This window comes from Lycium barbarum, chromosome 1 (assembly GCF_019175385.1).
Source record: "Lycium barbarum isolate Lr01 chromosome 1, ASM1917538v2, whole genome shotgun sequence".
NCBI classification, from domain to species: domain Eukaryota; kingdom Viridiplantae; phylum Streptophyta; class Magnoliopsida; order Solanales; family Solanaceae; genus Lycium; species Lycium barbarum.
Window position 1 is genome coordinate 160,435,951 of NC_083337.1, and position 21,077 is coordinate 160,457,027.

General features: G+C 34.6%; 1 protein-coding gene across 2 annotated transcripts; it reads right to left on the reverse strand.

The window, feature by feature from the left end:
• Positions 1-11,146: 11,146 nt before the first annotated feature.
• On the reverse strand, positions 11,147-17,836 carry LOC132601947 (SUMO-activating enzyme subunit 1B-1-like). 2 transcript variants are annotated; one of them, XM_060314996.1, is made up of 11 exons: positions 17,712-17,836; positions 17,524-17,619; positions 15,392-15,443; positions 15,107-15,302; positions 14,172-14,251; positions 13,956-14,072; positions 13,672-13,722; positions 12,431-12,497; positions 11,715-11,818; positions 11,523-11,627; positions 11,147-11,439 (listed from the first exon to the last, which is right to left on the reverse strand). In XM_060314996.1, the coding sequence occupies exons 2-11, from the start codon at positions 17,610-17,612 to the stop codon at positions 11,329-11,331; spliced, it is 972 nt and encodes a 323-aa protein (XP_060170979.1). In that variant the 5' UTR covers positions 17,613-17,619; positions 17,712-17,836; the 3' UTR covers positions 11,147-11,328. The 2 variants fall into 2 exon arrangements, with proteins under 2 accessions (XP_060170979.1, XP_060170982.1); XM_060314999.1 differs by having other exon boundaries at positions 17,715-17,770.
• Between the last annotated feature and the right edge of the window lie 3,241 nt (positions 17,837-21,077).

A 21,077-nucleotide genomic window follows, 5' to 3' on the forward strand; every position in this document is an offset into this window, starting at 1 on the left:
CAAAACTGAACTTCTTCGAATTTTCTTCTTCAAATCCTGAGAAAATTCCTCAGTTCAGTCTACAACTGCTCTAATACCATGTAAACGTTGATGGATTTGGAGATAAATTTCATGTGGAAGGTTCAACTCGTGAGAGAGAAGAAAAGAAGGATTCTTATTCCATGATTAATAGATTTACAGAATGAATTATGCGATATTAACTACTCCTATTTATATACTAGCTACTACACAACTACAATGTGATTTTAACTTATCTTCTAATCTATCTAACTGACTCAATGACAGCTGTTTACAGCTCACATGCAACATGTTAGGATTTGAATCCCAAATCTGACCTTTGTAAGCAGGTTCCCAGGAAAGATTGGAGGGTCACAGCTGGACCACTTAAATACCAACCTCCTTAGACAGAACCTACTTACGTCGTGATGTAAGCGAAGAATAAATAGCACACACAGATTTATAGTGGTTCACCCTCAATGTGAGAGCTACGTCCACGTTGCTGCTGCAGATCTTATTAAAGAAGAAATATTACAAGTGTTTACAACACTCAACCTCACAACCCCAATCCCAATTACACTCAAGAATTTTTACTAAAAATTCTCTCAAAGACTTCTCTTACTTAAGCCTTTCACTAAGAGTATTTCTCTTAGATTTTTCTCTCTCTATGGGATATGTTGTCTTCTTCAATTTTTGGTGTATATAGCAAATGAGAAAGCTTCCCTATTTATAGGGATGAGATGAACCTATTGATGTCATTAGTGACTCAAGCAAGCACTTGACAATTTGCCAAATACAAAGATTATGCTTTCTTCCTCAAAACAACGGAGATGTTTTCTTCCTTAAAATGAGGGAGATGTTTTCTTCCTCAAAATAAGGGAATGGACCCAACAAATCTCCCACTTGAAGGCTAATTTTAATTTGTCTTCACACTTTGATCGATGCAGTAGCTCTTTCCTAGTTTCATACTTCGTGCAGACCAACTGAAGCTGAACATAGCTTCAGTTTGTCTATCGTCACTGCCTTTGTCAGCATGTCTGCTAGATTCTGACTCCCTGCGATCTTCTCAAGCACTAACGCTCCATCTTCCAAAGCTGATCTAATGAAATGGTACCGGAGTTGTATGTGCTTCGTTCGAGCATGGTAGACCGGGTTCTTTGCCAAATGAATGGCACTTTGGCTATCACAATATAGCACACTTCCCTCGTGGTCTTGATCCAATTCCCGCAGAAAAGATTGTAGCCACATCATTTCCTTTGTGGCCTCCGTCACAGCAACGTACTCAGCCTCACAACTAGAGAAAGCTACTATCTTTTGCAACTTGGAAACCCAAGAGATTGCAGTACCTCCGAAGGTGTAAACATACCCGGATGTGCTCTTTCTGCTATCAACATCACCATCGTTGTCAGCATCAACATACCCTTGTAATCCTGTTTCTGATTTTCGGAAATACAGAGCTGAACTCGAGTTGCCTTTTAGATATCTGAATATCCACTTCACAGCCTCCCAGTGTTGCTTTCTCGGATTGCTCATAAATCGGCTGACAACTCCCACTGCATGTACAATGTCTGGCCTTGTACATATCATTGCATACATAAGACTACCGATTGCAGAAGCATAAGGTATCTTGTCCATCTGTTTCTTCTCATCCTCGGTTGTCGACGACTGATCCTTTGACAACTGAAAGCGTCCAGCCAAGGGAGTGCTGACTGGCTTGGCATCATGCATGTTGAACCTTTTGATAACTTTCCTCACATATTCTTCTTGTGAGAGTTTGATGCCTTCTTTCTGTTGAAATCCCTTTGCAACCAGCCTTGCTTTATAACGCTTGCTTCCATTGGGTTCTTCCTTTATCCGATAAACCCATTTGTTTTGCAATGCCCTCTTATCTTTTGGCAACTCGGCTAAATCCCATGTATGATTTGCCGATAGTGAATCCATCTCATCCTTCATTGCCAGCTCCCACTTAGTCGATTCATCGACTTGCATTGCTTCTTCATAACATTTCAGCTCCCCTCTATCAGTGAGTAGAATGTAGTTGAGGGATGGAGAGTACCTGTGAATCGACTTCCTGATCCTGGATGATCTACGCAGTTCTGTGATTGGCATCTGTTTATTTGTTTCAGAATTAACACTTTCATCAGCACCTTCTCGGATTGTTTGTTCCTCTACCTCGGCTGTACCTAGCTGCGGCTCAGGTGTCGGGAAGTCCCTTAAATCGACTATTTCCCATTCCTTGTCCTGACATTCTGAATTTTTTTGCAGCTTGTCTTTGTACAGTACCTCTTCGTTGAAGACAACATTCCTGCTTCGGATGATCTTCCGATTTTGTTCATCCCAAAATCGGTAACTAAGCTCGGTGTCACCATAGCCAATAAAGTAACACTTCTTTGATTTTGATCAAGCTTGATTCTAGCCGTATCATTATTATGAACATATGATGAGCAGCCGAACACTTTCAGAAATGAAAGATTTACCTTTTTGCCACTCCAGACTTCTTCTGGAATTCTGAAATCCAAGGGAACTGACAGTCCTCGGTTAATTAAGAAGGCCGCGGTATTGACTGCATCTTCCCAGAATGTCTTGGGCAGTCCAGAGTGTATTCTCATACTCCGAGCACGCTCATTCAACGTTCGGTTCATTCTTTCGGCTATTCCATTTTGTTGCGGCGTTCCAAGAATAGTATTCATCATCTTGATCCCATTATCGGCACAGTACCGTTTGAAATCACCATCAATGTATTCTCCGCCGTTGTCGGACCTCAAACACTTCAACTTGAGGTTTGTTTCATTCTCAACCATGGCTTTCCATCTTTTGAATACACTAAACACATCGGATTTATTTTTCATAAAGTAAACCCATACCTTCCTGGTTGAATCATCAATGAAGGTCACGTAGTAGTGTGATCCTCCAAGAGAGGGGACAGTGGTAGGTCCCCATACGTTTGTGTGCACCAATTCCATCTTCTCGACCTTCAACTCCCTACCTGCATTTGAGAAGCTTACTCGCTTTTGTTTTCCGAGAATGCAGCTCTCACACGTATGAAGGTCCACCGTCTTCAGCTCCGGAATTAATCCATTTGTCACTAACAGCTTCATCCCCTTCTGGCTGATATGTCCCAGCCGACAATGCCACAAATCTGTCTTCTTTGTGTTGTCAACCACAGCAACAGTATCACGACAGCTAGTCGTCATGTAGAGAGTGCCAATCTTCTTTCCTCGGCCAACTACCATAGCACCTTTCGCCACCTTCCAAGACCCATTACCAAAGTTGAGATCATATCCCTCATCATCAAGCTGACCTACTGAGATCAGGTTTCGCATCAGCTTTGGAACATGTCTAACTTTTGTAATCTTCCACGAGGATCCATTTGACATCGTCAAATTAATGTCTCCCGTGCCAACAACGTCTAGCGGCTCTCCATTGGCTAAATAAACTTTGCCGAGATTCCCAGCCACGTAGTTTGTCATTATATCATGATGTGGGGTGGTATGAAAGGACGCTCCTGAGTCAAGCACCCAAGAGTCTATCGGGCTGTCAACCGATAGCAACAACGCATCGCCAATGTCTTCCGTAGCAGCGTTGATTCCAGCCCCCTTGTTGTCCTCCTTCTTAGGCGCCCTGCAGTTCTTCTTGAGGTGACCTGGTTTTCCACAGTTCCAACACTCAAGTGTTCGTCCTGGTCTGGATTGACCCCTGCCATTCCTTGACTTCGATCTGCCCCTATTTCGGTTGTAGTTTCTGTCATAATTTCTGCTTCTGTTTTCAACATTAAAAGCAGAACTCGTCGATGCCTCTCCAGAATCTGTCCTGCGCACCTCCTCAGCAAGGATACGATCCCTAACATCGTTGAACTTTAGTTTGTTACTGCCGACAGAATTACTAACCGCTGCTCTCATTGGCTCCCAGCTATTTGGTAGAGATGCCAACAAAATTAGAGCTTGCACTTCATCATCGAAATCAATTTTTACCGATGACAATTGATTTACAATGGTATTGAATTCATTTACGTGTGCAGCAACATGAGCATTTTCCATCATCTTTAGATGGAATAGTTTCTTCATGAGAAATACCTTATTATTTGCCGAAGGTTTCTCATACATGTCAGACAATACCTTCATCATATCTGCGGTGGTATTCTCCTTTGCACGTTGTGAGCAACGTTCTTCGACAGCGTCAGTCGAATGACTCCTAGAACTTGTCTGTCGAGGAGATCCCAATCTGCTTGCTTCATCTCCTCTGGTTTCGGACTCAGAGGTTCATGAAGCCTTCTGCCATATAAATAATCTTCAATTTGCATTCTCCAGAACGTAAAATCTGTACCATTGAATTTACCGATGCCGTGTGTCGTACCATCTTCGCCTCCCATCGTTTCTAAATCACAACACAACCTGTTGCTCTGATACCAGTTGTTAGGATTTAAATCCCAAATCCGACCTTTGTAAGCAGGTTCCCAGGAAAGATTGGAGGGTCACAGCTGGACCACTTAAATACCAACCTCCTTAGACTGAACCTACTTACGTCGTGATGTAAGCGAAGAATAAATAGCACACACAGATTTATAGTGGTTCACCCTCAATGTGAGAGCTACGTCCACATTGCTGCTGCAGATCTTATTAAAGAAGAAATATTACAAGTGTTTACAACACTCAACCTCACAACCCCAATCCCAATTACACTCAAGAATTTTTACTAAAAATTCTCTCAAAGACTTCTCTTACTTAAGCCTTTCACTAAGAGTATTTCTCTTAGATTTTTTTCTCTCTATGGGATGTGTTGTCTTCTTCAATTTTTGGTGTATATAGCAAATGAGAAAGCTTCCCTATTTATAGGGATGAGATGAACCTATTGATGTCATTAGTGACTCAAGCAAGCACTTGACAATTTGCCAAATACAAAGATTATGCTTTCTTCCTCAAAACAACAGAGATGTTTTCTTCCTTAAAATGAGGGAGATGTTTTCTTCCTCAAAATAAGGGAATGGACCCAACACAACAGCCACTAACTTGTTGTAACTAACTCTAACTAACTCTATACACGTAGGCAACTAACTAGCTAGGTATACGTATGCATGTGTTGATCATCATGGACTGCAGCTTGATCGGCTGCAATATGGACTTCATCATTATCATCATGAGTTGATCATCATGGAACTCCTACACACTTCTCAATCTGCTTAACAGAATGTTATTTTATTTAATTAATAATTCTTTTAATTTTCTTAATGTGTTAGTTTTTGTCTGATAATAGTCTATTTTTCTCTTCTATTTCTCTGATTCGGTGAGTGTATTTTCATTTATACTATTTCTGTTTTTTGGTAATTCATTGATTTGTTGTTTTTGACCAATAATTTATTATTTAATTGACATAATTATCTTCTTTTTTCATTTTCTTTTTGGGACCTGCAAATGGAGCTTTGTTTTGCAATCTCCAATGGGTATCATTTTCCTTGAAATTAAAGCAGATTTATTAAGGTATTATATAATTGCTATCGTTGATATCAATTGTCCTATATTTTGTTTGAAACAGTTATATACTTCTCATTTCCTCTATTTTGGAATGTATAAATATCATGAAATCTTTGAATTTTTCATGTATTTTACCGAAGCGTGTAAGTATATTTATTGGATAGTTGCTTAGGTAAGAACAATATCAATAATAGTAAGTGCATACGTTATTTCAAGATAATTTACATATTTTTAAGAGAATGGTGTATATTTTATCTTTTCTTAAACATGTTTTTTTTTTTTTCGTTTTTAAAGAAGATTTGATAGTAAAAATTAAGTAGTTATCTTATCACTTCATCTAAGCTCTATTTCTTATATATATATAACCTTACATCGATATAAATGGTAGTATATTAAAATGTGTGCAACAAAAAGAGAACAAAATTGCAAAATTTAACGGGCATAAAACTGCAAGTTGAACGGATAGTGAGGTTTCCAAAAGTAATTGGCAGGTTTTTCAACGGCGGTCATAGTCTGATAGTCTTTACTAAGAGTAAAATTATATTTACATTATGTTATTGATCTTTTTCCCTTTTCATTTTGTTAATGGCAAGTCATATATTACGACATTTTATGTTTTGAAATTTTATTTTCGTTATCTTGATATCAAATCAATGCTCTCGGAAGTGGGGTCTGAGGCTAACGATTCATATTCGAATGCATTTTATAACCGCGCAAATCGTGGATTTTTTCACTAGTATTATTATGTACGTAATATAATTACAAAAGTTGAAACTTGACTACCAAAACTGCTATAGATCATTAAGCTGGTCACCTATCTGGATCTTCCTAAAAATGTAATTTATCTTTTTTAGAGGTCTCGTTCGTCATTTGACTATTATTAGGTTGTAGAGAACAGAACCAGTGGCCTCCTCCATAAATGCAGTTCAACTAGACCAGTTGGTTAACACTACATTTGCGACTATAATAGTAATACTATTATATTATTTCAACCTATAATAGTAATATTTTAAGCAATTATGGATATATTTTAAAAAATGAAAAACTTGTGAAGGGGGGTCGTAATATTGTTCTAAACTGTGTTTTATAATATGATGTATTTATAGTGGTTTGTTATTTGTTTACTTCTTTAAATATTGATATCGTTTACAAGAAAAATATGTGTACGCTATTGATTGTAGGAAGGGGAGTTTCCACTTGATATATGCAAAATTTAATGAAAAAACGTAGTTTAAGTACACTATGTAATTAAACCATAATAATGACACAACGATGATGATGGCAAGGATTATAAAGCGCACACATTTATAAAAATGAAAATTAGGTTAGCGAGTTGACAAATGATTGAAAAGAAGTCTTTAGAAAATGGAATCCGAAAGAAACATAATTGAAGGGAAAGGGAGCTTAGCTGGTTTTGTGTTATTTGGATGTTTATCATCAACCACTACCGATATATGTCGTGGAAGACCATTAGCCAAACCATTAATACTAAAATTATTATCTATAAATAAATCCACCAACTTAACTACTTTTCTTTGTTAAATATATATACTACTCCGTCTTTTTTCTCCCTACAAAACTAGGGTTTCCTCATTATATTAACATGGTCATGGCAGCCAATAGCTCCAATATTCTTGGTTTTTTTCTTTTTTCTTTTAAATAAGGGATACAATACAAGAACTTCCCTGAGATCAACCATCCTACAATTACTTTTGCCCAGGCTTAACTTCATGTCCTGGTGGAACCCGATGCGTTAATGTTGTCGCATTCTCTATTCTTGGTCTTACTTAAATGATCCACGAAGAAAATAATATGCACAAAGGTATATATATACTCCTAGCTTCAAGTGTGTGTGTGTGTGTGTGTGTTCTTATTCATGAACCTTCATTCTTTTCTTATCTTTTTCTTGTTGTAGGACTTCCTAGCTTCAAGTGTGATGTTGGGATGGTTCAATCTAATCAAAATTTCCAACATTTTGGTCATTTAATTTGATTGAGCCGTGCCAATATCATATTGGCTTCGCTTATATATAAGCTTTAATACCCCGTCTTGAAAACTCTCACTGAGTTAGAGTATGATTTCAAATGTAAGACTCATATTGGGGAAATTCACAAATAATCACTTTTCAGCCTTTGTAATCGAATTAGTTACGGTCATGGAGTTTTAAATTTCATAGATGAAATTTCAAAACACATGTAAAATTTGAAATTCCGAAACAATGACTATATTTCAAAACAGGGTAAAAAAAATGGTCAATAAATATTCCAAATGTTTAAAGTCTTTCCATTTTCTCCAATCTCGACCTACTTTTATTAATGAGATATTTGAACGAATTTTTTTTTGGGGGGGGGGGGGGGCGTGGGGGTGTCGGGGGAGGGGGGTTTTGATTTGGCCAAAGTGGTTAACTTGTTCTCCTTGGATCATATCAAGATGGTATATTTTCTTGGTCGATAGGCTTTAATGGGATTGATCATAACTGTCAATTTATAATGTGTCATATTTTTCTTGGTATATTTCGAGAACCGGTCAAAAGTTTGGTGAATAAACACCATTTTCATGTTCTTTATGTATTGTCAAAAGTTTGGTGAATAAACAATTTTTCATGTTCTTTATGTATTCATATGTAGAATCGAATATTTTTATTCCAGACAGAATGTCATGATTTGGCATATGTTTTATTAGTAGGCGTTTGGACATGTGATTTCATGTCATGAAATGAAATTAGCGTTTGGACATGCGATTTCATGTCATGAAATGAAATCAACGTTTCGATCTGCGATTTCATCTCATGAGATGTCCAAACTCCCAGCATCAATAATTATCTTTGCACTGGCCAATTCTGACATCGCAATGCCTATTGTGTCTGCTTGGCCTTTCATAAGTGGAGACATAATAAAGCGTTCATAAAAACATTTGTTGTTTGGTGAATTTATCTATTTTAAATCGTTGATGATTCGAAAAAAAAAAAAGGTAAGCTTTTGCCCCATCCTTGTAGCTAGATCAAGAAAGAACCTTTGGGTCGAGATCCACAACGATGCATCACAACTATGGATTCCAATTATTCTATTTTTTCTTTCATTGAATATGATCTGCTACTCTTATTTCTTACTCGACCATTAACTTTTTGAGATTTCTCATGGATCTATCCCAAATTTAGGGTTAACCAAAAGAAAAATAGGTTAATTACATGAGTTTCAAACTGAAATTTGGATGAATAATCCATTTATTTAGTTTTATCTTTTTTCCCACCTTCCCAAATCATTCAAAAAGGCATGATTTGGGATTTCAAAATTTTTAAATGTAAAACTTGACCCATAAGTTTATATTTTGTAAAAAAAAGACCCATAGGTAGATATTTTTCACAATTACTCCCACCAACCATTTACCAACCTCATTAACCTCATACCATGTGGGAGGATTATATTAAAGAGTAGTTACATTACTATTCATGTTAGATTTTCCTTTTTATTGAACTAAAGTTTGTTCAATTGACGTTGTATTTTTTAGAAAAGCCTTCTAGTAGCGTATTAATTTTGTTATGAACTATGACTTGCTCATTTGGTAAGATTGTATAAGAATTGAAAAAGTTTTGATAGTTTTCACAACTTATGGGGTTTTTATGTCTATAAGAAAAAGACGCATAAGAAAAAATACAACTTAAAATTCAAATTGCATGTCCAAACATGATTTCATCTCATGATTTCAAATCATGTCCAAACGGCTCCCAGAGTTAAGAGATTCCTTACTCAAGAGCCTCTTTTATATTAAGGTAAAGAATAACATTAAAGCTCTATGAAATATACTACAACAACAACACATCCAGTGAATACAGAAAGTGGAGTTGAGGAGGGTAGAGTGTAAGCAGACCTTACCTTGAAAGATAGAAGCTGTTTACGAAAGACCCTCGGCTCAAGATAAAATTGATTTTCTCGTATCTTTGAATTTTCTTGCCAAATCTATCTTAAGAAGAAGTGAACTTGTGTGTAAGCTTTTCAACTTGTGTAAGTCGAGTATTTTTTTTTTTTTTTTGGGGAAGTTACATATTTGATCGGTCGGCAAGTAATTACTTTCGCTAGCCAAATATATAAAAAAGATATACACATATTCAGTCTAAAAAATGTATATTTTTATGTATGTTATACATTAATATACAAAAAAAAAACATTTTCTTACAATTATTTTGGTGGGCGGCTATTTATGTTTCATCTGCAGTTTTCTAGTTGAAATGGCAAAAACAAAAGCATGCAAGTCGTTAGTTTGGTGTAATAGGTACACGACATGGTTAATTATTACATATTTTTACCTCATCAAATTAAATTACTTAACCATGACAAGTGTGTGTATATAAAGTGATATGTTTACCAGGCGGATTTTTCCAATTCTATTTCTCCGTTGAAAAATCATCTTAAACCATTTAGTAGAGCTTCATCGTCCACTCTTAAAACTTGTAGTAATCTCTAATTTCTTATACTCCTTTAGTTCCAATTTATGTGATCTATTGTTCTATTAATCCGTGTAAAAAAGAATGACATCTTTCTATATTTAGAAACAATTTATCTTTGTGCAATAATTTATAGTCAAACAAAATATATGTGACTCATTTAACATCCCAAATTAAAAAAAATTCTTTGCTTTCTTAAACAATATATCCGATCACGTGAGTTCACATAAATTGAATAAAAGTGAGTATATAAATATAAACTCACGGCACCTACTCATTTAAAATCCCAAGTTAAAATTCCAATCTAGTCATTAATAGTTTTGTCGGTAGCATTTGTTACTATTGTAGAGAAACCTTACATCTGTTTTTTTAACCGTATATCTGAATATATTTTGACGACCCATGCATGCAGGTATTAGCAGGGGTGGAGCCAGCCCTTCGGGTGTGGATTCGGCCAAACCCAATAATTTTTGTCCGAACTATATATTTATATTAAATTTTTTGACAAATATGTACAATTTATTAATTAAGAACCCAGTAACTTTAAAAAATTAGAATCCCGAACCCACAAGCTTTGAATTTTGATTCCGCCTCTGGGTATTAGTTCCGCCGAGTAAAATCTTTATACACCTTTGGGTTTTTAATCCCATTGGAGTATTTGTTCTAGGCCTAGATGAAAATACTAGAGAGGTAAGTATCAAATTAACTTCTTGCTAAACTCTTATTATAGAATTAAAAGGTTTAGTACATTAAGATAAATGGTTAGTATGTATTTTGGTAAACCCGAGCAGTTTAACATATATTACATTATATAGGAGTAATAAAGACTTCTCAATAAGAGGGCAGGGGTAGGAACGTGAGAGGTTTTCAAAACTTGTCAGTTTGGAAAAGTTCATTCTGTATTTTTAAAATCCCAGACTTTTCTTCTATTCTCTAAAGATAATAATCATGAAGCAATCATCACTCATAAAGATAGTAATAATCAACAAAAAAGGGCAAAAGGGCGATAGTGGTTAGACAACTTCATCTTGCACCACTTGTTAATGGAGTATTTAATTAAAGTTCCAATCCACCAAAAGATCTTTCCCTTCGAAAGGGCCACAGCATTATTCATTAAGCACAGTGTTTCAATAATTTATTTTGTTATTTTTTGGTAGCTAACAGCCTTTTCTGTATATTTTTTTCTGATATACCATCATGGTTGAATAAGAAATAAAATCAGCATATGATGTTTGACCAGAGTGTAATCAGATTAACCCTCATAAGCTGAACTAAGTCATATCAATGAGATAACACATGGTTAGTTGAGTAATTAAAATATTGGATGTATATATCCATTGGAGACAAAATACAAGTAAAGTTAGCATATTTAAACAACTTTCAGCACAAGCCATTGTCAACCTGAATAGAATCCCTAACTCCTCAGCAGTTGATATTAGATATGTCCTCTATTATTCCTTTGCCATCCATGGCATCAAAGAGGAAAAAGTTTTTAAGGGGATCTCCTTTTCCAGATATTGCTTTTATAACCTCCTATAAGGATAAACAAAAAACAAATCAGCGAAAAAGTTGAGAGGTGCGAATAGTAATTTTGAAGAAGACAGCAGCATAATCACCTGTCCAAGGACTCCTCCTATAATGGCACACACTGGAGGAAATTCAACTCTAGCTGCTAACAACCTTTGCAGGAGAGGATCCGGGATTTGAGATTCATTTATGCACTGCAAATCAAGAGGCAAATTCAATAAATGACTTGGAGGAAATGCATTACATCATTATATTCGCGCATATTGAACTCTGGGATGTACCTGTGCCTCACAAAGTTCCTTCCTCAACTTCAGAACATTCGGAAGGTCATCTGCAGAAGTATCTCGAGGATTCTGCTTTTCAAGCACTTCAAACCTCTCTATAACTGCAAAGAATAACCAGTCCACAAGTCAAGGACAAGACACTTAAGTAAATTTTCTGTTGCACTTTAGGCTAATGTATCAAAATGTACAATTGTGGGCTTCCTATCACTTTGTCACCATACCACTTTCAGCGAAAACCAGCACCAAGATAACTATTTAAAGTATATTTGGTGTCCAGACTACCAAAAAATGGAACATTACCGAGATCGCTACCACTCAACTATAATTTCAACAGATAAGAAGGCCACAAATATCATATGATGTGGAAGAACACAGACATCATAATTTTAGAAAGCACCACCTCAACAACAACAACAACAACAATAACAACAAAAAACCCAGTGTGATTCCACAAGTGGAGTCTGGGGAAAGCACCCTGTCAAGCATCTTAGATATTCTCATTGTTGGTAATTGACGCTTTTTTGCAGCAAGCTATTAGAATTTGAACACCAGAAATAGTCAGTTATTTCATAATATCAGCTTGTGGATAAGAAGAATGGTGGGTGGGAAGGGGGAGAGTAGGAAACAGCCTGTGACTGACTCTGCACAGAGAGCAAAGTGGGTTTAGAGAGCATCTTTACATCTGCATAAGAAAATACAAGAACCTGTTTTACCTCTCATGGCAAAATATAGCTTTGTCGTTCTCTTGGGTAGAGATCTCCAGGGGACTGCAATGGCTTCCTGCAGAAGTTTAGGTAAGGCAATTGCCATTTGAAATGAAAAACTTATGAAATAGTCTGCAACACAGAAATCCAATTAACTTCAGGTTAAGAAACCATCACAATTTAGTAACTCAAGCCTTTTTATCAAATTTTGAATGTTAAAGGGGATAACAAGAATCTTTAGTTTATATTACCTTGTTGTCTCTCTTTAAAGCATATTATGCCTTTAAAAGTCTACCTGTTCCAAGGAATTCCATACAATTTGGTCTATTACTTTTTGGGGAGTATGAGATCCTTTAGGATTTCAAATCTAGATGCAACCATCATGTCTATAATAATTATGTCTGAACTGGTGTTGCAGGACTTCATCAGTGCTGACACTGGACATGGAAACACGTCAAGGTGGATTATTTGATGTCTGGTGATGGTCGTGAAGAAAATGGAAGTGATGAGACACAAAAGGCACATTAGAAACCCTTGTTGAGGTGTTCATCAATGGAACGGGTAATGCAAATTGCAAGGATGTCGTCTCTAGGTCAAATCAATCCTTTCCTTAAACTACTATATCTAGGCTGAACGTTAGGAGGTTCTTGTTACTTTGAAATGAGAAGGTTACACTTATGGACAATCACATAGGCTGCTAATTGTTTCCACTTAAAAGCTGCCAGATACTTGTGACAAGCTTCAAAGCTACCATAAAATTGTTAGGATGTTAAGCAGATGGATTATCAACCATCAAACTTCCAATAGTGCTGAAACAAAGTACTTACAGAAAAACAAAAAGCAGTGCTGACACAAGATTGAAAGGGAAAATCAATAAAGGAAAACATCATAGACATTAGGCAATGATATACACCATCATGCAGCTGGAATGGAGCAAATAAATCTGTTTAGAAGCAAATATAGAGATCCATAAGGTTTCAGCTATGAGTATGAAACAATAACTGGCTGCAATCACCTATTATTCATTAATCATACATATGCTTTCTGCTAGGCAGATATAGTTGTCCATTAACTTAAGTTGGAACAAAGATCAAAGGGATGACTTCGACATTTCTGATAATTGCTTAGACTGAAATCTTAAAAGTAAAAATAAGAATAAGAAGATAGAATATCATCGATACAGTTGACTAAAACAGCATAACAGCTAAACAGGACAAAATTTTCTTTGTTGATACTTTGATGCAGCATACCTCAAAACTCGGGTACTGTAGTTGGCATTCAATTGTTTCCTCATTCTTTTTCTGCAGAAGTCATAAAGGGATTTTAAGAGATTCTTCAGATCTAGCGATATGATAAGCAAGATATAGGCCCTCAGAGAGTACACCTATGTGTGCAAAAGACTAGATTGAACTGAACAAAAGGGTCAAAAGAAAATAACTCAAGCGGTATAATAGTTAAGCATGGAGACGCTCTATCTGAGGACTAAATCCAACTGAACCAAAGGGGGCCTAAAAGAAATGAATTTGGTTGTAACCTTGGAGTAGCTGTAATTCTGCAAGTCAACAAATATCTCACCGCAGGAATCACGACACTCTACAGTATAAAATGCGACACGTCTTGGCAACTCGCGACACTTCGCATTAACTGATTTCTGCATAAGGAACATTACCAAAAGGAAAATCATAAAACTGATATTTTCATTTTAAAAACCCTCTTATTTATTTTCAACAAGCAAGAAGAATGTCCATACTTTCGTCAGAAGGGAGCAACAACTGATGACAACAGTATCAAACTTCTGAAAGAATTCAACATCGAAGTTCGCCAGGTCACCTAAAAATATAGCATATTGTCATAGGAACTGGAATCTTAAATGCTTTGATGCAGTAACTCATCACATTGGATAGATAAAGGGTGCTTAACATGCCCCTGACTCTGCATATCATGAAAACCAAATAGGAAATATAGCTCAGAACTCGAGTCCGAAGTGAAATGTTAGGAACCTTCTTAATGCACCTTTTAACATGATTTGAGAGTGTATAAATAGTACAGCATGGGGTAGAGATGCAATTGATTTATTGGCGCATCCCGGTAAAGCAGCAATAAGAAGCCAGCAGAACACTACTTAGGGTGCATCGATAATTGAAACTTGGACTACTAATGGTGCCAACAGATACCAACAGAGGCTCTATATCCAAGACTTCCATTATAATTATTTCATGGATCTATTTAGACAAAAGCATCTAAGCCACATATAGAGTAGACGCCCACTTCAAATCACAGTTTGGCAGACTGGCATTAACTGCTATAATCTAATGTATATTCTGAGAATGCTTTCACCTGGAATACAATTTGAAAAATACTAGATACAAAAAAAAACTGAAAGTAACACTAATTGCAATACAAAAAACTTAGGTAAACAAAAAACCATCTTCGATATCTGTATCTTTCTCTCAACAAATCTATCCCGAAGTACTAATTGACTGCGTCACTAGCACAGTCACATGGTATTCAACATGCATTCAACTTTAGATCATATGCCCATTGTGGCAAATTAAGCTAGCTTAGGAAGTCATTACCAGATCAAAAGAACAATAAAAAGCGCAAATGCACTGGTGTTTGATGAGTTAGAGGAACTATGCAGGTTTAATAGTTTATAAATAAAATATAGCACAAAAAGATCCCAACCTTTTTCAACAGAAACAGAAACCATGGGGTTGAAATCTTTCAGTGATTCACAACAAAGCTCAGCAAGTGATTTCCCACGGGTCATATTTTCATCAGAAGGAACTAAGAAATTAGCAGACAGTAGCTCTTCTGTTACAAGTCGATCATCATTTAGCGTCAAACTACCTACTCCGGCTAAGACAATGTTCTTGCAGAACTGGGAAAGCAAAAGGAGAAAAAAGAAGTTAATATAATCTGAAGATCCTCAATTTGAATTTACTCAAAAAAGTGATTAACTGGTTGCACCTCAATAATAGTCCCATTCAGTCCACTGACGAATATATTGGATTTGCTCAACCTGTCACAAATAATAAAATAGTAGAATCTTTTATAAAAATGAAAGAACTAGATGCTCTACCAGATATCTATCTAAAATATTGTATATGCCATTCTCTTGAAGATAGAGAATACTGTTTTTTAAATTAAAAATAAGTCATGGGATGAGCACACATTCCATTTGCCCTTCATGTGAACACAGGGACATCGGTGTGCCTCTTCCTTCAGAACAAGTTATACTGGGCTAAAATCTACACACGTTACATGTGCTTAAGTACAAGTATCAGATTCAGGTAGGCATAGGAGTTCATTCAAATTTCAGTAGGCATTTGCAGTGTATTTTGGAGGATCCAAGTACCATTGCAAAAGTCACGAACTTGAGAAGGGTAGGCCGAGAACGGAGGAGTCCATGTAACACAGAAATTTACACCTTTGCTCCTCACCTTATTTTGAAGAGATATACACTAAACCAGTCAATCAATCAATGATTACGCGATCCAAAACTAGTTGCGGTAGGCTATCCCAATCAACATACAAATCTTTAGTTGGTATCACCTCTATGGATTCTTTACTTCCATTCTGCTATGGTTTAGCTAAGTTTGCATCGAGTATGAATGGTCTGGGTGTCCATTCTTAAACGATATGAAAAACAGAAGATATTTGCGCAATGAAAGAGTAACCAGCTACAATAGAACAAAAGCTAATAAACTCCATCTTCCTTAACATACATAAAATACTGACTTTAGGAAAAAGGAAGCATTCAGATTTGATGAAAATATTCAGCAGTCTGCAGAAAATCACCGTCACTTGGACTCAAAGTATACAGCTTACGTGCTAAAAAGCCAACAAGAGTTGTTGTAAATGAAAGCATCAATCTCTATTGAATCTCATGGATGGGACGACTGAGAGTTTCGCCTTTTGAAGCGCTAGTCGCATAGAAGGATTGATCCATACCAAGTCAAAAAGACTTTGATGACTCAAGAAAGGAGAGTGATGGTACATAGAGATGCCAAATAGATAGGTAAAGCAGGGTGGGACATGTGATGCCTTGCCCTACATCAATTTTAATCAAAAACCTATAGTCAAATGGTAAAACCCAATGTGTTTACGGTTTTAGAAATCTTTATAGAGTATTGACTACTCTCCTTAGCTTTGTGGAACAACTAGAACACGAGAAAATAGAAGCACTATAGTCTCATCTCCTAAATTGTCAATTTCTCATGATCCACCTATTAATGGATTTACCCAATTACACTCCACCAAGAAATTAACAAAATCACAAAACTGAGAAACACTAGCTGACTAAAGTCAAGTCATAACCCTATTATCCTAATCTGAGAGTGGGTCACTTGCTAATCGTTTCCAATGCCGAGCCGACGATCACTATACATTTTTCAAAAATCAATTTCTCTCCTACCCCAAATTGCTCTGCTGAAGTATTCTCCTGTCTCGCCCCATTAAGGCTTTACCTTGCGCTACCCCGCCCCCACCATGTCCTTGCTCCATTGCCATTCCTAAGGAGAAGAGGGACGACCCACAGCCTGATCATCATAAACAATCTTCAAATTACCTTATTTTGTATTGGTTATCTTTTTATCCTCATTCTCTTCTTTTTTTTTTGGGTCAAGTAATAAACATTTTATAAACAACCACATATCAGGCGTATACCAAAAAGTAGAAAACCTTACAAAATCATCCTCGTTCTCATTCAATTATCGGTAAAAGTGTCTCTAGACAGCTACAAGGACCATGTTTTCCGACATATGGTTTAGGTAATTTTGAAGAGTACACACTGACAGTGTAAAGAATGTTCACATTATCTCATAATATAAGAGATTACTTGCCACATTTTTCATGTTACCAATCTACACTTACTTACCATACACGATTATCTACCTAGGATAAACTTCTAAATAACCTAATAGTGCAAAAAATTATGTATGCAACTTAAATCCACAGTCTAGCTACATTCACTGTATGACCACAATAAGTGCACAAATACCAAGAACATTTACTTTCCTATTATAACCAGTGATAAGTGAAAAATTACGCTATATATACAAGGTCAAAATATATATTACAGGTATATGTATATATAGTACCTTCGCTGAGCATCAACACCCCAAACCCTAATTTGACGATCATATATCGCAGTTTCTTGCTCTGTCAATTCCTCATTTTCCTTTCCCATTTGGAACCTAAAATTTCAGCAAAAACAAACTATAAGTGAAATATAGAAATTAATACTCACAAATTAAAATGACAGAATTAAGTTAGTAGTATTTATTACTACTATTTCACTGTAGTTATGGCTCAATTCTCAGTTCAGCTTGGTCAGACTTTTATGCAACTGGTTAAAACAGTTTAAATAGACTGAAATCGAACTAAACAAGCAAAAGCCTACCTTTTAAAAAAAATATATATATATTAAGGCTCTGTTTGGAAACCACCTGTTAATTGGAATTGGTCTAATTACTAGGATAGTAATTACACAATATAGTAATTATGATGACTAGTTTGTTTATCATAACGTAATTACAAATTTATAGTGTAATTACAAACATATGGTTGGTTGCACAAATGTAATTACACATTTAGATTAAATGTTAAATAAAATAATTATCACAACTTAAAAGTTCATATGATAATTATATGCCTATAAATGATACTTATGTTTATAAGTATAAATGATGTATTAGATTTGGTATTTAAGATACATATTTTTTCTTGAAAATGCATTAATTAGTAATCATATATGTATAACTAATATTGTAAAAATCATTGATATATATGTTACAAATTAATAATATTTTAATATTTTCCAAAAAAGTTTAACATATGTCAAATTTCAACATAATATAAAATAAGTTTCAATATAACTTAAGTAAATATAATTCAAAAGAAAAGGAAAACATAATAAGTTTATAACCTCATTTAGCAATGAAATTCTAATTTAATGACATCACTCATTATATGTCAAGTTTGTTAATAACTCATTATTTCTAATATTAGGAGGTGTAGTTTCAAAATTAAAATAATAAAGCGGTTACGCTAAATGAAGAAAATAAAACAAATAATAAATTAAAAAATACGAGCCATTACAGAATCACAAGAAGTAAAGTTAGAGAAATAAAAGATAAATAATTTGGAAAGAAAAATATATTTTAAAATTAAAAAGTAAAATAAATATAAAGAAAATAAATAAAAAGGAAAGCAATTGAAAAGTAACCTTGTAATTACACAATGTAATTCCCTCCAATTACACTCAATTCCATGCTGACCAAGTAATTACTTGGCCAGATAAACATGTCAAACTGTGTAATTACATCCAAATCCAATTCCCAAGTGGCTTTCCAAACAGGCTCTAAAAGGTTGTTTGGTCAAAACTTTTATCAATTGCTTTTTGTGAATTACTACATTTTAAAATAATTTAAAAGAAGTATTTTGATATAATGGTTGCTTGAGTATGCTTTTATGAGTGTTAGAAGAATATTTTATGTTTAGATAATCTTTTTGAAAAAGCATTTTTCGTGTCAAATTACGGAAAAGAACATATAAAGATTCATTCAACAATTTATTTTTGGAATAATTTCAGAGACCTTCCTCCAGGTTTGTCTTTATCACACTGACCTTCCTTATGGTTTGAGATATTACGCCCATCTCTTTTATTTTCATTTTAGTGTAACCAAAGTTGATTCAAATGGAGAGATTGTATTATACTGCAATAATGCCCTTTTTTTGGTATTACTCATTAAGTATTAGGTTTTATAACACAATTCTTTATACGTTACAAAATAAAATTTCTTGCACTTCTCGAATACATAAAAAGAATCGGGATAAAATTCCTTTTCTCACATTTGAACTTTAAGCAGTAAAAATAATTTTCTTTATAGAAAGAAAACACGTAAAAAAAGTAACACATCACAATTAAGAACATTGTGTACAAATATTTGCATTTACCTAGAGCGTATTTTTACCTTTACAAATGTGATATATTGACCTTTTTTTCACCCAAGGACATTCCTTTCAACTTATTGGATTATATTAAGTAATGATAATGGTCCAAGAATATAATCTTATACTACAGTCTACAGTGTTCATATGTAATGAGAGATATCGCAGTTTCATATAAATTTTAATGACAGAAAATAATGAAAAGCAAAACAACACACAATGACATTAAGAAATTTACGGAAAGCATGTCAAACTTGATGATTAATCCATGTTTCTAGTACAACATACAAGAGAAAAGTTGAACGAACCATTACTGAAAATAACAAATTGACCCAGAAAACTACAATTATTGTTGAAAGTCCGTTGTTTCTTTAAATATTTTCAAATATGTAAAGCCTATATGTTCAAATAAATAGCTTCAGAGGTAGTTCATATTTGTGTTCTTAATTTCAAAGATTTTACTTCAACAAAAAAGTCAGAGTGTAATAAACCTATAATAATTTGATTTAATTTTAAATCCAAATATGTGAAAGAGGATTTCAATCACATATGTTTTTATATTTTGAAGCGATAATTATATACAATTTGCAGCAAGAAGAGTTTTTAATGAGAAGATTGTGGCATAACACTTAGCACCTTATAAATAAGCCCAAAAGGGCATAATTGGAATATTATACAACCTTTTCATTTTAACCAACTTTCGTTACAAAAAAAAAATGAAAATAAGGGAGGTGAGCGTTCCTAGCGAGCGTAATATCTCAAACCACAAAGGAGGTCATTGTGATAAAGACAAACCTGAAGGAATGTCTCTGAAATTATCCCTTTATTTTATTGAATAGATAAATGATATTTCAATTTATGAAATACTTTCATATTAATGGAAAAAAATAATTAATTACAACAAGATAATGATATTGGATATAATATAGTTACCTATTTTTTAATTGTCATTTAAGTATTTCAAAATTAACCCAATGATATAAATGAGGAGAGGTCCAAAGTTCTTAGTCTTGAACCAAATCAAAATCTCGACATAGTTGATTCATCTATAAAATATTGTTTGAAAAAGTTCACGTTTACCTCTCTACTTTGACTATATTTTAAAGTTATCCTCAATTATATGAGTGTGTGTGTTTTAAGTAGTGTAGAAAGAGAAATATACATAACAAAATCAAACAAAAAATTCTTTTAATCACTTGATGTTAATAATTACTTCCAGTCAATTAAGCATTTAAGCTAAACAAGCTCCGAGTCCTTTTCATATAGTGAAAGATAAAAATGGAAATAAAAAAAATGAAAAAAGTGAGACTCATCGTAATTTCAGAGTTAATTCCTTGTATGGTCACTCAAGTTTAGGAAATTTCCTATAAAAGTCACTTTTGTTTCATTTAGGACAATAAAATCATTCAAGTACAACTGTTTTCCTCAAAAAGTACCTAAACACATCAAAGACCTCCTTTTCTCTTAGTTGGCATGCCATGTCACTAAAACCCAATTTTTTAAATTTTACTACTAGCCATATTTAACTCATCAAACTCATTTAATCAAGTTCATATTTTATATCCAATCAAACATGACTCGGTTAAAAAGCGGCAAAGGAACAAACTATCATGCAATCTAAATGAATTAGAATTAAAATATGAATTTTTTAAATATGTAGATAAGTTTTAAAAATAAAATTAAAAAATTGAATTTGAGTTAC